The 16,890-nt window shown below is 46.6% G+C and overlaps 2 protein-coding genes across 2 annotated transcripts in view; both read right to left on the bottom strand.

The window, feature by feature from the left end:
* Positions 1-304: 304 nt before the first annotated feature.
* Positions 305-2,789, bottom strand: LOC139295222 (cysteine-rich and transmembrane domain-containing protein 1-like). The gene is made up of 4 exons (XM_070917362.1): positions 2,720-2,789; positions 2,413-2,456; positions 787-961; positions 305-670 (listed from the first exon to the last, which is right to left on the bottom strand). Exons 1-4 carry the CDS (start codon positions 2,787-2,789, stop codon positions 546-548), a joined length of 414 nt encoding a protein of 137 aa, XP_070773463.1. The 3' UTR covers positions 305-545.
* A 10,274-nt stretch (positions 2,790-13,063) lies between these two features.
* The window catches only part of apbb3 (amyloid beta (A4) precursor protein-binding, family B, member 3), an 11,155-nt gene continuing 7,328 nt past the window's right edge, over positions 13,064-16,890 (bottom strand). The window contains exons 7-13 of the mRNA XM_070917853.1: positions 16,606-16,611; positions 16,282-16,396; positions 15,667-15,748; positions 15,503-15,586; positions 13,956-14,071; positions 13,677-13,856; positions 13,064-13,324 (exon numbers count right to left, since the gene is read on the bottom strand). Of these exons, the coding sequence (XP_070773954.1) occupies positions 13,064-13,324; positions 13,677-13,856; positions 13,956-14,071; positions 15,503-15,586; positions 15,667-15,748; positions 16,282-16,396; positions 16,606-16,611 (844 nt within the window). The remainder of the gene's footprint in view (positions 13,325-13,676; positions 13,857-13,955; positions 14,072-15,502; positions 15,587-15,666; positions 15,749-16,281; positions 16,397-16,605; positions 16,612-16,890) is intronic.

Genomic DNA, 16,890 nt, shown 5'->3' with positions numbered 1-16,890 from the left:
AGACAAACACACAGAAACAATACGGAATCAAAAGTCTTATTTTATATTTTTATTTCTCTTATTGCCAGAAAAAGAAGTGTCGCAGGATCAGAGGTGATGATGAAGGTGATGCACCAACTCTTCATCATATAAATGAAGCTTTATATTGACCTCGGCTTCAGAACAGTGAAGGAACATTAAAACACAGGAGCCAGTTAGATGGAGGGACGACTGACAGGAAGTAAACAACCAACGTGGGGGTCTTGATCCTCTGTAGGAAGGGTGGGGGGCCTTCTACTTGTCTGTGCTCAGGGGCCCGTTGTCTCATAATCCGTCCCTGGTTACAGTTCAAATCTGCACACGGTCCAATCAGAGAGCTGAACCTTTAATGACGCTCCAGTTTAAATTAACATCAAAAAGCAGGTTTTTATTCCAAATGAAAACCCCAACCCTTATTTTTGGATCATTTCATTCCAATAATTAGTTTCCCAGCAGCAGTTGCTGTCGTGATGGTGGCCCCGCTGCATGATGGGAAAGAAGTGGTGGTGAAGGTCAGAGGTCAGAGGTCAGCAGAGGTCTTGGTGGCTCAACATGTCCCAGAGGCAGCAGCAGCACAGAGCAGCTGAACACGCCGCCAGACACGACTCTTCAGCGTCGCCACTGTCGCCACGATTCTGTTCGACCACGAACACTGAGAGGGGGGGGGGGGGGGGGCATGTTGTTGTTGTTTTACTGGTAACACCTCAGATATCAGATTAAAAAGACAGCAGTTAGCTTACAGTTAGCTTCCTCTAACCTTTCACCTACCTGTGTGTTTTGGTGGCTCTCCATACATCTTTGGCCCGTCCCAGGGGTGGGAGGTCCCGGGGGGCCCACTCTGGTACCCGTGGTACCCGGGCTGAGTCTGATAGGGCTCCGGTGGCCCCGGTGGTCCCTGGTAGTAAGAGTGGTCTCCCCCACCTGTGTAGGTCTGGGGGAAGGTCTGGAGAGGAGACAGATGTGGTTGTCATAGTAACGATTCATTAAATTAAAGCTTTAATTAACAAGCAGCTTCAGTGTGAAAACCTGAAGGGACAACAAAGTATTAAATCTGACATTCAGGACTGCGGACCTGAGGACACTGAGGACACGAGGACACTGAGGACCTGAGGAACCGAGGACACTGAGGACACTGAGGACACGAGGACACTGAGGACCCGAGGACACTGAGGACACTGAGGACACGAGGACACTGAGGACCCGAGGACACTGAGGACACTGAGGACACTGAGGACCCGAGGACACGAGGACACTGAGGACCCAAGGACACTGAGGACACGAGGACACTGAGGACCCGAGGACACTGAGGACCCGAGGACACTGAGGACACTGAGGACCCAAGGACACGAAGACACTGAGGACCTGAGGACCTGAGGACCCGAGGACACGAGGACACTGAGGACACTGAGGACCCGAGGACACTGAGGACACGAGGACACTGAGGACCCGAGGACACTGAGGACACGAGGACACTGAGGACCTGAGGACCTGAGGACCCGAGGACACTGAGGACACTGAGGACACGAGGACACTGAGGACACGAGGACCCGAGGACACTGAGGACACTGAGGACCCGAGGACACTGAGGACCTGAGGACACTGAGGACATGGGGACACTGAGGACCCGAGGACACTGAGGACACAGGCGTGTGAATGTCGACATGCTTTCTTGTTGCTGCTCTCAGCATCACAGTTACATAAAGAACTTTGTTTAAAGGCAGAATGAGTCAGCTCCTCATCCTCCTCCTCATCCTCCTCCTCATCATCATCATCAACATCATCATCATCATCCTCCTCCTCATCCTCCTCCTCATCATCATCATCAACATCATCATCATCATCCTCCTCCTCATCCTCCTCCTCATCATCATCATCAACATCATCATCATCATCCTCCTCCTCATCATCTTCCTCATCCTCCTCCTCCTCTTCCTCATCATCATCATCCTCCTCCTCCTCCTCCTCATCATCATCTTCCTCATCATCCTCCACTTCTTCCTCATCATCATCCTCCTCCTCCTCATCCTCCTCCTCCTCATCATCTTCCTCATCCTCCTCCTCCTCTTCCTCATCATCATCATCATCCTCCTCCTCCTCATCTTCCTCATCTTCCTCATCCTCCTCCTCCTCCTCATCATCATCTTCCTCATCATCCTCCTCTTCTTCCTCATCATCCTCCTCCTCCTCCTCCTCCTCATCTTCCTCATCATCCTCCTCCTCCTCCTCCTCCTCTTCCTCCTCATCATCATCATCATCTTCTGACAAAATACATTGAAACAATAAAATCCCGACATGATTTTGTTTCACGCTTCTGTTTCAAATGTTAGCCTGATGTGTTTCATGTTTCCTGTCGGACAGGAAGTTGCTGACGCTGCAGCAGTGCATGCTGGGTACCTGGTATGGTGAGCCGGGGAAGGCCGCAGGCTGAGAGCTGAAAGCTGCAGAGAGACATGAGGTCACATGATCAGATCAACACAGTACAACTGACCGTTTCCATGGTAACAGCCTGACATGACCTACACTGTTTCCCAAATCTGAACATTTGGACAAATAATGTCAATAACCTCCAATAATTTGTTATTATTATTATTATTATTAGAGTTTGACTGAATGGAAGTGTTGCTTTAGAAAACACGTATAATTGTGTTATATTATAACACAACATTAATGAAAATCCTGTGATTTCAACAACATGACGAACCTGAAGGGAAGCCGGGAGCAGAGGGGCGGCTGGGGGGGTGGGGGATGTACGGGGGGGGCTGGTCACTCATGTGGACGGAGGGATGATGGATGATGGATGAATCTGAGAGAGGAAAGCAGAGATGTCACCATGACTAAAGTCCTGTAAAATGAAATATACAGCTCTGGAAAAAATGAAGAGACCACTGCAAAACAGTTTCTCTTGTTTTACTATTTATACATTTATGTGTTTGAGTAAATTGAACATTTTGTTGGAGATTGGGTTGGCCATGACAGGGTCTTGATCTGGTGGTCCTCCATCCACATCTTGATTGACCTGACAAATCTGCCTGATTCCAGCCTTGCTGAAGCACCCCCAGATCATCACCGATCCTCCACCAAATTTCACAGTGGGTGCGAGACACGGTGGCTTGTCGGCCTCTCCGGGTCTCCGTCTAACCATCAGACCACCAGGTGTTGGACAAAGCTGAACATTGGACTCGCCAGAGAAGACGACCTTACTCCAGTCCTCTACGGTCCGATCCTTCTGGCTCTTCTCAGAGATGACGGGGGTTTTTTCTAACTCTGCACTACTTCAGCCCTGTCCCTGTGCACTTCACCCCAGCTGCCATTTGCCATTCTTGTTGTGGGTCACTTGATGTCTTCCTACGGTTGTTGAGGGACATACGAATGAGTTGGTGGTCGTCCCGGTCAGTGGAGAGTCCTTGTTGTCCCTGATGTCTGCTGCTTGAACTTGTTCCGCCGTCTTTGAATTCTAAGGATGGAAGCAACCTGACGCTCACTGAATCCTCCTGCCAGTAAAGCCAGAACTGAACCCTTCTTTTCCTCACTCAAAACTTTTCTTTTCAACTGTTTTGGCACGGTCAAATGTTGTTAAGAAAAACTTCTCTTCATTTTTTCCAGAGCTGTGTATCTGTTTTTAAAGGTTTCTGTCTTCAGTTGGTAAAATTCTGACTTAAAATGTTCCAACTTTTACTTTATTATTATAATATTAAATATTATTACATTGATTGGCAAAATTACAACGTGACACCAAATATTACATCTTTTTCTTGTAAAATGACTTTAATGTCCACATTTTAAAACCAATTTTAAATCATACTATTACAACTTTTTCATGAAAATATTATGTTATTCTGACCACATTACAACAGTTTTTCTCTTCCTTCCCACGATGGCCTGAATACTTTGTCATTATAACAGTATTTACTCCTGTTTGAGTAACATTTGATAAAAACTACAGTGAACAGCTGTGATACAATAAAAACCTCCAGAACAGCTGACTGTTGTCTCCTGTAGCTCCACCATCAGGACAAACCTAATATCACAGTGTCACCGTGCAGAGCTCACACACACACGCGGCCGTGTTTCCATCCCTTCAGAGGACATAACATTGACGAACATTCATTTCCTGGAGACTCTAATCCTCAAACGAGTCTTCACCCAAACATTTCATGACTTACGAGGAAGACGAGTCCCCACAGATTTGAGCTGTCCTCCCTGTAGGCGCCCATATGTTTCATTTTGACATAAAAAAGATGCTAGTGCTAGATGCTATCACGCTGGAGCTCATCAATAAATGTGCTGTAGAGCAGCTGTCTATAGGGGGCAGCATGTGCCGCTCCTGACTCAACAACCTGTTGTTTTATCAAATAGTCAAATTAATCAAATCGATATAGTCGAATAATAAGCAGATTAATCGATAATGAAAATACATTTTTTTTATTTCAGACTGTTGAACTGAACCTTCCAGTTACGTGAACTCATGAACAATCTCCTCTCAGGGACCCTAATGTCTGGTCAGCTGCCTGCATACCAACTGTAATCTAATATACGGGTTTCCATGGCAACAACAGTATAGAAACAGACAGACATCTCTCCGTTTTATTGTTGACTCGACTTTTTTCTGTTAAACAGACGTTTTGTTTGTTTTGAGAAAATCACCCAGTAAACATGTTTCCAGTTCAACCAGTCTGCTTCAACCGTCTGCTCCCAGCAACAGTAAGATGTCACGTGTCTGTCATCATTTAACACATACATGTACACACACAGAACAACGTGCAGACAAACAAATATACAACATTATCTATACATTCTCTGTATAACATTATCATAAACACAAACATCCATTAAAAAGCTTCAACGTGTTTTAATCAATAAATTATTCTGGGATGAATACAAGAGGTGTGACGGTTCTTTTTACGGAAAGAATGTTTAAAATGTTCGTTTTTTCAATGGAGTTTTGAACGTGTGACCGTTTGAACATAAAGGCGCGTATTAAACATCTTTAAAATCATCCCATAATCCCACAAAATTAATTATAAACTCACTTACAAACTCAAACATTCAATTCAGGCCACAGTGTCCCTTGATGTGCAGGATGAAGGGACAGTTCACTTCAATAAACCTCAAATTAAACTTAAACTTAAACATTTACAGCTTCATTTTATTCAGTTAAGGATCAAATTCAACTGTTTCAAGTTACTGATTCCACTTTAATCTGAATATGGGGAATTAAAGTAGCCTCCATGTTTACAATACTAAAATGTGACTCAAGTCAAGTGCATAGTTAGTACAGTAATGTTCCGTTCGCCGCGTAATGCCAGACTCCGTTCATAAGTGTTGCAGTTTTCTGGCGCACCAGTAAAGCTCACCCACTGAAGGAATAACACTTGTGATATTTTTGAATTCAAATGATCCACTCCTTAATTCGGCCAGTTCAAAGGAATTTATTTGAAACAGCTGCTACATGTTGAACCATCTGAAACATAGCAACACGCATAACGTAGATGATGATACGTGAGCGGTTTAACTTCACTTTCAATAAAATACTTTAGGATTTAAACTGCTGGTTTTTCCAGTGGAGTCTGGAGTGTGTAACAGAATCTGAACTTACCTTCCACTTCAGGACGATATTCAAAGTGTAAACTTCCTCCCCGCCCGGTTCTCCGTCTCTCTCTCCGGTTGATTGACTACTTGAGCGATTGATGGATGGATTGTGCGCGAGGAAGCAGCTGGCAGCGGCACGAGGACAGGGTGAGGTCAGAGGGACGCCTCCCAACACTTGAGCTGACCTTCCTCCTCCTCCTCCTCCTCCTTCTTCTCTTCTTCATTCTCTCTCGCTCTCTCTGTCTCTCTGTCTCTGTCTCTCTCTCTCTCTCTCTCTCTCCCTCTCTCTCTCTCCCTCTCTGTCTCTGTCTCTGTCTCTCTCTCTCTCTGTCTCTCTCTGTCTGTCTCTCTCTCTGTCTGTCTCTGTCTCTCTCCCTCTCCCTCTCTGTCTCTCTCCCTCTCTGTCTCTGTCTCTCTCTGTCTCCCTCTCTGTCTCTCTCCCTCTCTGTCTCTGTCTCTCTCTGTCTCTCTCTCTGTCTGTCTCTCTCTCTGTCTCTCTCCCTCTCTCTCTCTCTCTCTCTGTCTCTCTCCCTCTCTCTCTCTCTCTCTGTCTCTGTCTCTGTCTCTCTCTGTCTCTCTCTCTGTCTGTCTCTCTCTCTGTCTGTCTCTCTGAGAGCGTGGTATCGCAGAGTTGATTCAGTGTGAGTGAGTTTTTCTAACTTTTTCTTTTCTTTGGGTTTCTGTGTTTATGTTTCTGTGTTGTTGATCGTGTCTTTGTTTAGCGGTGTGTGTTAGAGGGGTGGTGTAGGTGTAGGTGTAGGGTTGGTGGGGTGTGCTTTGTTTAGCACCATGCCGGTGGCGGAGGCTGCTGCGGCCGAGTTTGAGAAGCTGACTCGGCGTCATGCCATCAAACTCATCCCGGCGGTGCGGTGCTCCGTGGAGGAGGCGGGGATGGCGGTGGGGAGCGTGGTGGGTTGTGGCAGCGTGAAGTCTGCCTCCCGTATGAACGGGGCCATTGTTCTGTTTCTGGACAGCACGGCTAAGGTTAGCGAGGTGGTTGAGAAAGGTGTAGTCATTCAAGACACCTTTACTCCCGTTCTCCCCCTCGTTAGCCCGGCCACTAAAGTCACTATTTCTAATGCCCCCCCCCCACCATTCATCAAGAATGAAGTTTTGGCAAAAGAGCTGTCCCGATATGGACAGCTGGTTTCCCAAATAAAAATGGTTTCTCTGGGCTGCAAATCACCCAAACTGAAGCATGTGGTGTGTCACAGGAGGCAGGTGTTCATGGTCCTGAAGGACACCGCACACGACCTGAACCTGTCTGTTCATTTCAAGGTGGAGGGGTTTAGTTATTTGGTGTTTGCTTCATCGGAATCGATGAAGTGTTTCAGATGCGGAGCAGAGGGACACTTAGTCCGCTCCTGTCCGGAGAAGGCTGAAGCACAGCGGCCCGTTTCTGCCGCTGCTGCGGGCGGGGACCCGCCCGCGGCCCCCCAGGCAAAGGAAAAGCGCTGACTCTGTGCAGGAAAGTATTAAAGCAAAGAAAGTGTCGGTGGAGTCAGAGAGCGACTTCTCTCTGACTCAGGATGATCCACAGACTCTTTACTCTCCTGCTGACATCCAGGCTTTTCTGGAGCGAACTAAAGGAGCCCGGCTGCCGATAGTCGGAGATCACTTCTCAGATCTCGGACTGTTCGTGAAGTCAGCCAGGCCTCTGACCAGAAAGTCAGGAACATGTGGTGAGGTGCTGCTCACAGATCAGGAAATATATTGCCTGAAAAAACTGATGGTGAGAGTGAAACCACAAATCAATACTGATGAAGATGTTTCTTAAAAAGATGTTGAGCCTCTCTGTTTTACTGACTGGTCTCATCACTGTCGTCTCTTTTATCTCCATGTGTGATTTTAACATCAGCATTTTAAACCTGAATGGAGCCAGGGCTGATCTTAAGAGAGCTGCTCTTTTTAAACTAATGGAGTTAAAGAAAGTGGACGTGATGTTTGTACAGGAAACCCACAGCACCAAAGACAATGAGAGTGACTGGAGGAGGGCTTTTAATGGGGGTGTCATTTTAAGCCACAAGTCCAGCTGCAGTGGAGGAGTGGGGATTTTATTTGCCAGAAGTTTTTTACCCGTTTCCTACGAAGTGGAAGAAATTATTCCAGGTGTTTTATTGAGAGTTAAAGCTCTTTTTGAAAAGGTAAAGTTAGTGTTTTTAAATGTCTACGCGCCCACCAATGGGGTGGACAGGGTGGCATTTTTAAACATTTTATCTGATACCGTCAGAGCTTGTAGCATCGATGATTTTCTGTTTTTAGGGGGTGATTTTAATTGCACAGAAAATCCGAACCTGGACAGGAATCATCCTGAGCCTCATCCTGCCTCGTCCTGCAGGATCAGGCAGCTCATTGAGACACATGAGCTGTCTGATGTGTGGAGGGGTTTTAACAGGAATAACAGGCAGTACACCTGGAGTCACTCAAGAGGAAATGTTTTATCTCTGGCCAGACTGGACCGCCTCTATTGTTTTAATCACCATGTGAACATCTTTAAGAGAAGTCACATTCAGCCTGTGGGCTTTTCTGATCACTGTCTTGTCTCCTGCTCTGTTTTTATAAAAAATGTTCGTTTAAATAGCGCCTATTGGCATTTTAACACGGCTCTTTTAAATGACCAGGTTTTTAAAACTGCTTTTAAATTGTTTTGGTGTTCCCACAGAGAGAGCAAACCTGCTTTTCGTTGTATTCAGCAGTGGTGGGATTTTGGCAAAGTGCAAATTAAACAACTTTGCCAGCAGTTCACTCGCAATGTCACTAAAGACATAACCCGGTCTATGAAGGATCTGGAGACGGAGGTAGTAGCACTGCAGACTTTAGCAGAGTCTACAGGAGATCGAGGGCTTTTAGACTCCCTCAAGTCCAAAGAATCGGCCATAGCCAGCATGCTGGGCGTTACGGCACAGGGAGCTCTGGTCAGGTCTCGTTTCCTGAACATCTCACAGATGGACGCCCCCTCTCAGTTCTTCTTTGGGCTGGAGCAGAAAAATGGACAAAGGAAGATCATTCATGCTTTACGATCGGGTAGCGGCTCGGAGATCTCAGACTCGTCTGAGATCAGGAAGTTTGCTGCCGGTTTCTACAGAGACCTCTTTAAGAGTGAATGGTCACATAATCCAGATGTGCACAGCAGTTTCCTCAATGGTCTCCCTCAGGTAAGTACAGAAGCAAACCGTCACCTGGAGGCAGACATAACTCTGCAGGAGCTGTTCACAGCCATGGCGAGTTTGCAGAGCGGCAGAGCTCCGGGGATGGACGGCCTTCCTGTGGACTTCTATAAGTCCTTTTGGTCTGAAATAGGAGAAGACCTGCTCGAGGTCCTGACAGACAGTCTCCAGAGAGGGAGGCTACCTCTGAGCTGCAGGAGGGCCGTCATCACTCTGCTGCCCAAGAAGGGAGACCTGCAGGACCTCAAGAACTGGAGGCCAGTCTCTCTGCTGTGCACGGATTATAAAATCCTGTCCAAAGCTCTGGCCTTGAGGCTAAGAGAGGTGATGGCGTCCATCATCCACCGCGACCAGACTTACTGTGTGCCTCCCTGGTGCTTTAGTCTGGAGGAAGGGAGGGCTGAAATACCTGGGAGTTTTCCTCGGCGATGAGGCCTTCACAAGGAAGAACTGGGACGATGTCCTTGAAAAGGTGAAAGGGCGGCTCTCAAAGTGGAAGTGGCTTTTACCAAAGATGTCCTACAGAGGCCGTACCTTGATTTTAAACAACCTCGTTTCATCTGCCCTGTGGCACCGGTTGGCCTGCGTCGATCCTCCAGTTTCTCTCCTGGCTCAGATACAGAGGGTTTTAATTGATTTTTTTTGGGACAGGATGCACTGGGTCCCACAGAGTGTCCTCTTCCTTCCTAAGGAGGAGGGGGGGCAGGGCCTGGTCCATCTAGCCAGCAGGGGCGCTGCTTTCCGCCTACAATTCTTACAAAGGATGCTTACTGGACCAGAGGACACTGTGGAGACCTTTATCCTGTTGCATCCTGAAACGTTTTAACAACCTGGGTCTAGATTTTAACTTGTTTTTAATGGATACAACTGAGATGAGCACATTGTCCCTGCCGGGTTTTTATAAGAGTGTTTTTAGGGTGTGGAACCTGCTGAAGAAAGAGAGACAGGAGAAGGCAGGTTCCCTGTACTGGCTCCTACAGGAACCCGTCCTGTTGGGCACTTGGCTGGATTGTCCCAGCTGTGGAGGAGCCACACTGTCCAGACTGCTGCAGACTCCAGGTCTCCATGCTGGGACAGGTAGTGGAGCTGTCTGGGCCTCGGCTGGAGGACCCCGCTAGGCTGGCCGCTCGGTTGGGGTTGAGGTCCGTCCGAGTCACCGAGCAGCTGCTGGAGCACTGGAGACGCAAACTGACAGGACAAGAGTGCCTACTTTTAAACTCTTTTATCAACGGTACAGTCGCTCCAAACAGAGAGGATCCGTATCCTGCCATCTGCCTGGCCCCCGATTATAAAAACTGTAGCGGACCTCTGATGGAGCCTGTAAATCCTGCCTCCCTGGAGGGGGCCTCAGGGAAAACCTTTTACAAACTAATGGTAAAAACTTTGAACAGAGACAAATTAAACGGACGGACTGACACTCCATGGAGGAGTTACCTGGGTCTGGATCCCAGATCAAGACCTTCATGGAGGTCTTTGTACAAACCTCCACTGTCTAAAAAACATGCTGACTTGCAGTGGAGGATCCTTCATGGAATTTTAGCAGTGAACTCCTTTGTGTCGGTCATCAATCCATCTGTAGAGGACAAATGTCCATTTTGTGACCAAAGAGAGACTGTCTTTCACTGTTTTTATGAGTGTCACCGTCTTTCTGCACTGTTTCTGTTTTTACAAACTGTTTTTACCAGATGTGGAGAGGTTTTTAACAAACAAGATGGCGGTGTATGTGAGCCGGAGGAGGACGGTGGAGGACGGGTTGATCGTTGATGTTGTTCCTGTCTGTGTGAAGATGATCAAGTCCAGAGTCCTGGTTGATTTCAGCTTCTATAAGGCAGCAGGTGACCTGGACTCGTTCCAGCAGGTCTGGGGTTTTAAAAAGGTTCTCTGTTCTGTGGCAGAGGGAGAACTCAGCTATCGAGATGTGCTCGTCTAAGTTATTTATTTATTTCTGGAAGGTTTTTAATGTAATTTATTAGGCTGTCTGTCTCTCTCTTTGTTTCTCTGTCTGTCTCTCTCTCTGTCCCTCTCTCTGTCTGCCTCTCTCTCTCTCTCTCTTGCTGCTGTTGTTGTTGCTGTTGTTGTTGTTGTTGTTGTGTAAATGTATTTACTGTAATCACGTTATAAGTTATATTTTAATTACATAAATTAATGAGTTGTAACTTTTCCAACCATGTAACCATGGTAACGGTCCTCCGGTCAGATCCAGGACCCTCTGACCCCCCCCCCCCCCCCCCCGAAAACCTCCAGGTGTTTTTCTGTCACCTGGTGAAGAAATCAAACAGCCTGCAGTGTTTGGAGTGAAACCAGTTTGAACTGAAGTAAACAGCTCAGAGGAAACAGACAACAGTCAGTGTAACCAGTAACAACAACAATGACGGAGCAACATTATGTTCATTTGTTTATTTGACATTTTTGGTTCATTTGTACATGACATCATTGGTTTCTTTTGTGCCAACATATCCTGACGTGAAGAGATAAAACGTGTTATTGCTGTTTTCATCACGTCTGGCTGCAGACCGACGGCTCCTCTAAGACTTCTGGGACACTTTGGACCGAATATATTTCTGTTGTTGTATTAACACACTCACACCTCTCACTGATATTTCCTACGGACATTAAACACACTAAAGCTTCTATCTACAGGTGCTTCAGTCAGTCAGGAGGCAGCAGGACAGTCAGCCTGTCGCTGTCGGTTTATATCATATATGTTATAGTAAGTTACATACATTTGTGAACATCTCCTCCAACTGTACATTCAACAACGTGAAGCGATTAGACGTGTTTACATGTTACACGCCTGATGATGAGAACCTTAAAGTTCATTTTCAATGACCTTCCATGCTGTCATGCAAACTGCAAGTCAAAGAGTCAAACTGTTGTAACTTTCTTACTAAAGAAAAATAAATGTATATTGGTTAGCGGTGTGTTTACTGACCGACTCACTGCTGCAGCAAGGTCAGATACTGTTGGACTGTTTGAACCTTTAATGCTGTTTGGATCCTGAACGCCTCCTTATCAAACACATCCAACATCAGCTCTTTTTCTTTTGTGGTATTAAGTCTTATTTAATGTATTTTATCTAAAGCACTTGAATGATGTGGTTTCTTCTTACAGACATGACAGTGGTCCTGATACTTTGTTGTACTTTTGTGTTTAAATAAACATGATTCAGTCTGTTGATTCTCTCCTTATTAGAAACTCTGGCAGACGCCATGTTGAGTTGTAATGGAGCTTGAGAACAGCTGTAACCATGGTAACCTTTTACCTTGCCACCTGCCATGCCATGCAACATAAACATGGAGAAAGAAACAGTCAAATCAATTAAAGCTCCATCAGCATTTTAGGACTCATTTCCATTTGTGCCCTCTGGTGGTCGGAGTCACTTACTGCAGCTTTAATATATTACTTGAAGCGAATACATACAGGATACATATCTGACACTGACATCCAGTGTTCTCTAGCTTATCTCTACATTTCAGTCTTTTTAAGGAGACATTGAAGGGGACATGTAAGGGGACATCAGGGTTCAGATGTTCACGGTTGTGTGACAGTGAAGGGTTGGCAGAGTATCATGTTAGAGGGTTCATTATTTTATTATTTATTTAAGTTATTTGCTGATTAAAGGATAAACTCAAATGAACATTTCACAATCTCCTTTTGTCATTTCAATAACTTCTTTTTCTTTTGAACAATTCATTATTATCCTGAGTTGTATAATATGATGATAGTTTATATGCCAGTTTTTCTTTTAATTTTCAGTTTTCTCTTTTAGTTTTGGGTAAAATGATCCCCCACATATCTGTGAAGCGGCTCTGTGTTGACTGTGACAGGTAACGGGGTGTCACTGATCAGTCTTCTTGGATCCACTCATGTGCGACTTGTTAGTTGTTAATTGTTCCTGACCTGATCCTTCACAGCCTGTTCGGTCCGCTAACACAGAAAACTGCCCTAAAACCATGTTGTTCAACCAGCAGTCAGGTAGCTAGCAACGCCATCACTAAGCTAAGCTAGCCAATGGTGTTGCAGCAACAGGTGAGACAAACATTGTGAATCCAAACAGGTATATTTCTGGTCCAATAAACAGGAGGCGAGGTGACTGTGGTCTCCAGGGCGTCGCTGGTGATGTGAAGGCGGCAGAATCCACCAGTTGGACCACCAGAACCATGCGCACACAGAGTTCGGCCAATCATATGTTGGTCTGGAGACGCCATCGTGGTCTTGGCAAACACGTTGAGTCCTGGAGGATCAGCGGCCTCTGCTGTCACGTGTCTCTGATGGTTCCGGCCCTGTCATTAGGAGGTGGCAGCCTGTTTGTTCCGGAAAGTTTCAAAGAACGCCATCATCCCCTTCCTCACGTTGCTGCTGCTGCCATTGCCCTTGGTTATCCTTGGCATCATCATGGTGCCGCTGCTGCTGCCATGGTGACGGGATGTGAGAGGAGGGAAGGCGGCGCTGTCCATGGAGTTGGCCCGCTTGATCTTTGATGGGGTCGCACGCCATGACTTGGTCCTGGGAGGAGGTGTCTGAGCCACCAGACACTTCTGATACTGGACCTGATGGAGAGAAAAGGACCGTTAGAAAAAAGTAAAGACATCTGCGACCAGCAGAGGGCAACAGATCAGTGTGGAGAACAGGAGGAGCTGCACAACACAGGCCTGACTGAACAAGTCCGTCAGTCATGATGTAACCACAGTATTTAAAGGCATTATTAATGGGATGTAATGAATTATCTGCACACTTTAAATTGACCAAATAACTTGAAAGGCCTTTGACAACTAAAACATTTCTTGAAGCCGTATGAATTTATGAATTTATCCAAACATTAAGCCCAAATCTGGGGTAAAACCCTGAATTTGCACCTGAACTGACTGTATTGGACAACACACTCAGGTGTTTGTTACTCACCATACATGCAGCCTGGACGGCCTCCGAGAGATTGCCTGCGTCCGGTTCACACCAGAACACATGACACTCGAATTGCTGCGTGCCACCATCTACGATCACAGCGAAGGTATGGCTGTCGTGGCCGACGCCCAGAAAGGTGAGGAAGCGTACCTGACACTCCCAGAAGGGCTCCTCCCCTTCCTGTCAGGAGCCAATCAGACAGGTGAAACACAGTGAATGCGTGAGCCGTGACCACCTGTAACCTGCTGCATCAACAGAGTGTGATATTACTGATGGTACCTCCCCCTTCCACAGAGACAGGACGTTATCAGTGACATGGATGACGGTCGGCTCCCACTCGTCTCTGTCTGTAGAGTTCATGATGCTTTCTATCGCTCTGTTCAACACCTCCATACCTGCACAAACACACCTCCACTCAAACACCAACAGTCTGCACATGTTCAAGTTATTTTCCTTTACCAGCAGCGTTGTCAGGCCTGGGCGTCTCAGCCTACAGCCACAATGTGTTATGAATAGCCCCGGACCTGCTGCATGTGTGTGGATGTAGAGTGGCCGGGGCTGGCTAAGCATCAGTAGTAACAAGGTATAAAGAAAAGTCCCACTAGTGAACGTACTGCCCCTAGATTTGAGAACCCTAACTACATACCTGCAATATCTGCTGCTGGTGCACTCTGCAGCGAGATGGTCAAAACACCTGATATTCCCTAAATGGTGTTTCAATTTAGGATACTCAAACCTGTGGAGTATCCTCACCAGCAGGTGTCCATTTTGTCCAGCAGTTGTCTTAAAGAGGAACTATTATTCTTTTCCTTATTTTCTGTCATACACATAGAGTTACAGTCTTGGATATTCCTATTAAACGTTACAAAAGTTGCCAAATAATGAGGAAAACGTAAGTAAAAGTAATCCCTGTGAGCCGAAAGCTCAGTCTTCAGTCTGCTCTGAACGCTCCCTTCGCTTGTCGTGTCTTACTTCCGTGCGACGTGTTACGTAATAAGCCTCAGGGATGGTCATCTGCTCAGGGCACAGCAGTGACAGCACGCCCATATATATATCTATATCTATGCTCTTAGTTAGCTGACTCTAACCATCTGACTCTCGGAGGCCAGGACTGAAAACCTCCTCCTCCCGGCGGTCCAAAGCTCCTGTGCTGGTGGTGTAAACACCAACACTCCCCTGGTACTCAGCGCTAACTGAGCTAACGGCAGCTACAGTTAGCAGCAGTTAGCAGTTACTTTCTAAAGCTTTCTGTCCATCAGAGAGTTGAGGCAGAGGCCAATCAGAAGAAAGGGGGCTTTTAGGGAGGCGGGCCTTGAAGACACAGGAGCTCAGACGGCTTGTGTCAGACAGAGGGTGAACTGAGGGGCCGCATGAAGGGCCACAATAAGATGAAGAAGGACTTATTAGATCTGTGGATCATGCAGAGCTGCTCTAGTGGAGTCCCAGAATACAGATAGAGAGCTGGACACGAGCAGATAGATCCTCTTTAACATTACGTTTCAGATAAAATGTGATGTTTGCAGTACTCATACAATGCAGTAAAATTAAATGACATTCAGGAAGAACAGCAGGGACCACTTCAGCCCCACATGGCCTGGGCCTTGTCTCCAAGAAACGCCCTATCCTTTATATTTCATTACTGCTTGATTTGGTGACACCTGGTGGTTACCATGGTAACATCAGGTGTGTTTCAACACTATGACACAAAGATTACGGACTCATTAACATACAGTTACATTTGTTTACAGTGTTTATATTGAGGAAGTGACCAAACACAGAGCTGAATGTTGATGTGTTCAGGTGTAACAGGTGTGTTTCTGTCGTACCCATTGCTCTGGATACGGGCAGGTTACCAATGTACTGGACCTCAAACTTCTGGACCTGCTGCCGCATCGCCTCCAGAAACTCCACTGAAACACAACAAATGATGAGGAATCAGCAGGGAACCAACCAGAGAGCAGCAGGTGATGTCAGAGAACAGGTGAGTCACCTTGTCTGGGCAAGTCTTCAGGTGAGATGCTGTCCATCGTCAGAGAGCGAGATGGCCTCATCAGCATCTTCTCTGACATCATCTGCAGACACACAGTGTTAAAGATCAGTCAGCTGTATGTTTTTCATGTCATTAAATCTCATGTTCAGACTCAAACCAACAACATGTCCGTCTCTCAGTCTTGTCTGACTTCCTGTCTGTGGCTCTTGGCTCAGAGCCCGTTGGTTCAGGTAAACTGGGGTCTGAGCACATGACACAATTCAGAAGCTGGGAGCGTTTATGACTGTGGAACTATTCCTGTCTGACGACGCCATCTAGTGTCCTGGCTCATAAGGAGCAGGGACCGTCAGAGACAGAGACACTATCGAGTTGCATTATGTAGGATGCAGTGTTTTTAGCCATGACCCACCCTGACATATAGTAAGGGCTAGAAGTCAGGATGTCTCGTCATTCCTTTTTAGCCACATTAGCAGCGTGACTCGTGTTCCCCCCAGGATGAACTGTAATAACTTTGGTGATCCTCTGATCCTCTAGCATGCTAACACGCTGAAGTAAGATGGTTACACCTGGGAGAGTATTTAAGCTTACTTTAAGGAGAGCAGTAGACTCACTGACCTTGGAGCACATCTCATGCAGCGCCGTGGCGATGGCTTTGGCCGGAGCGTCGCAGCGAAACACGTGACACTTCAGCACACAGCTGTCCTTATCACCCGCCACGAAGGCAAAGTCCCTGAACGCACCATACACACACACACACACACACACACACACACACACAGTGGATTGGTCATGTTGTTGTGGCCGACCAGCTGATGGACCGATGATCATGTGATCAGCAGGTGAAATCAATAAATGACCCTAACATATACAGGAGGCCGTAAAGATGAGAGTAACTGTGAGTGGCTCTGGGTGTGAAGAGGTAAAGGTAGAGTGGTTTACCTGTCCCTGCCCAGGTGGAGGGGTGGGGGGTGGGGGGGGGGGCGTGTTAAAGAAACAGAGAGAGCGACAGCGTTAGTGCAAACAGACAAGGACACAACTGAAAGGTGTGTTTGATTTTAAAGGCTTAGCAAGCGGAAACATCAAACTGTGAGTGAGTGATGTTGGAGTTTAGCTTAGCTTAGCACAAAGACTAGAAGTAGGGGGAAACTGCTAGCATAGCTACTTCAAAAGAGAAAAAGTCCACCTTCCAACAACTCCAAGTCTGCCTGATTGTGAGATTTGATT

This window comes from Enoplosus armatus, chromosome 13, assembly GCF_043641665.1.
Source record: "Enoplosus armatus isolate fEnoArm2 chromosome 13, fEnoArm2.hap1, whole genome shotgun sequence".
In the NCBI taxonomy this organism is placed as follows: Eukaryota; Metazoa; Chordata; class Actinopteri; order Centrarchiformes; family Enoplosidae; genus Enoplosus; species Enoplosus armatus.
The sequence above is the reverse complement of the archived record's forward strand: the minus strand, read 5'-3'. Positions and strand labels throughout refer to the sequence as shown.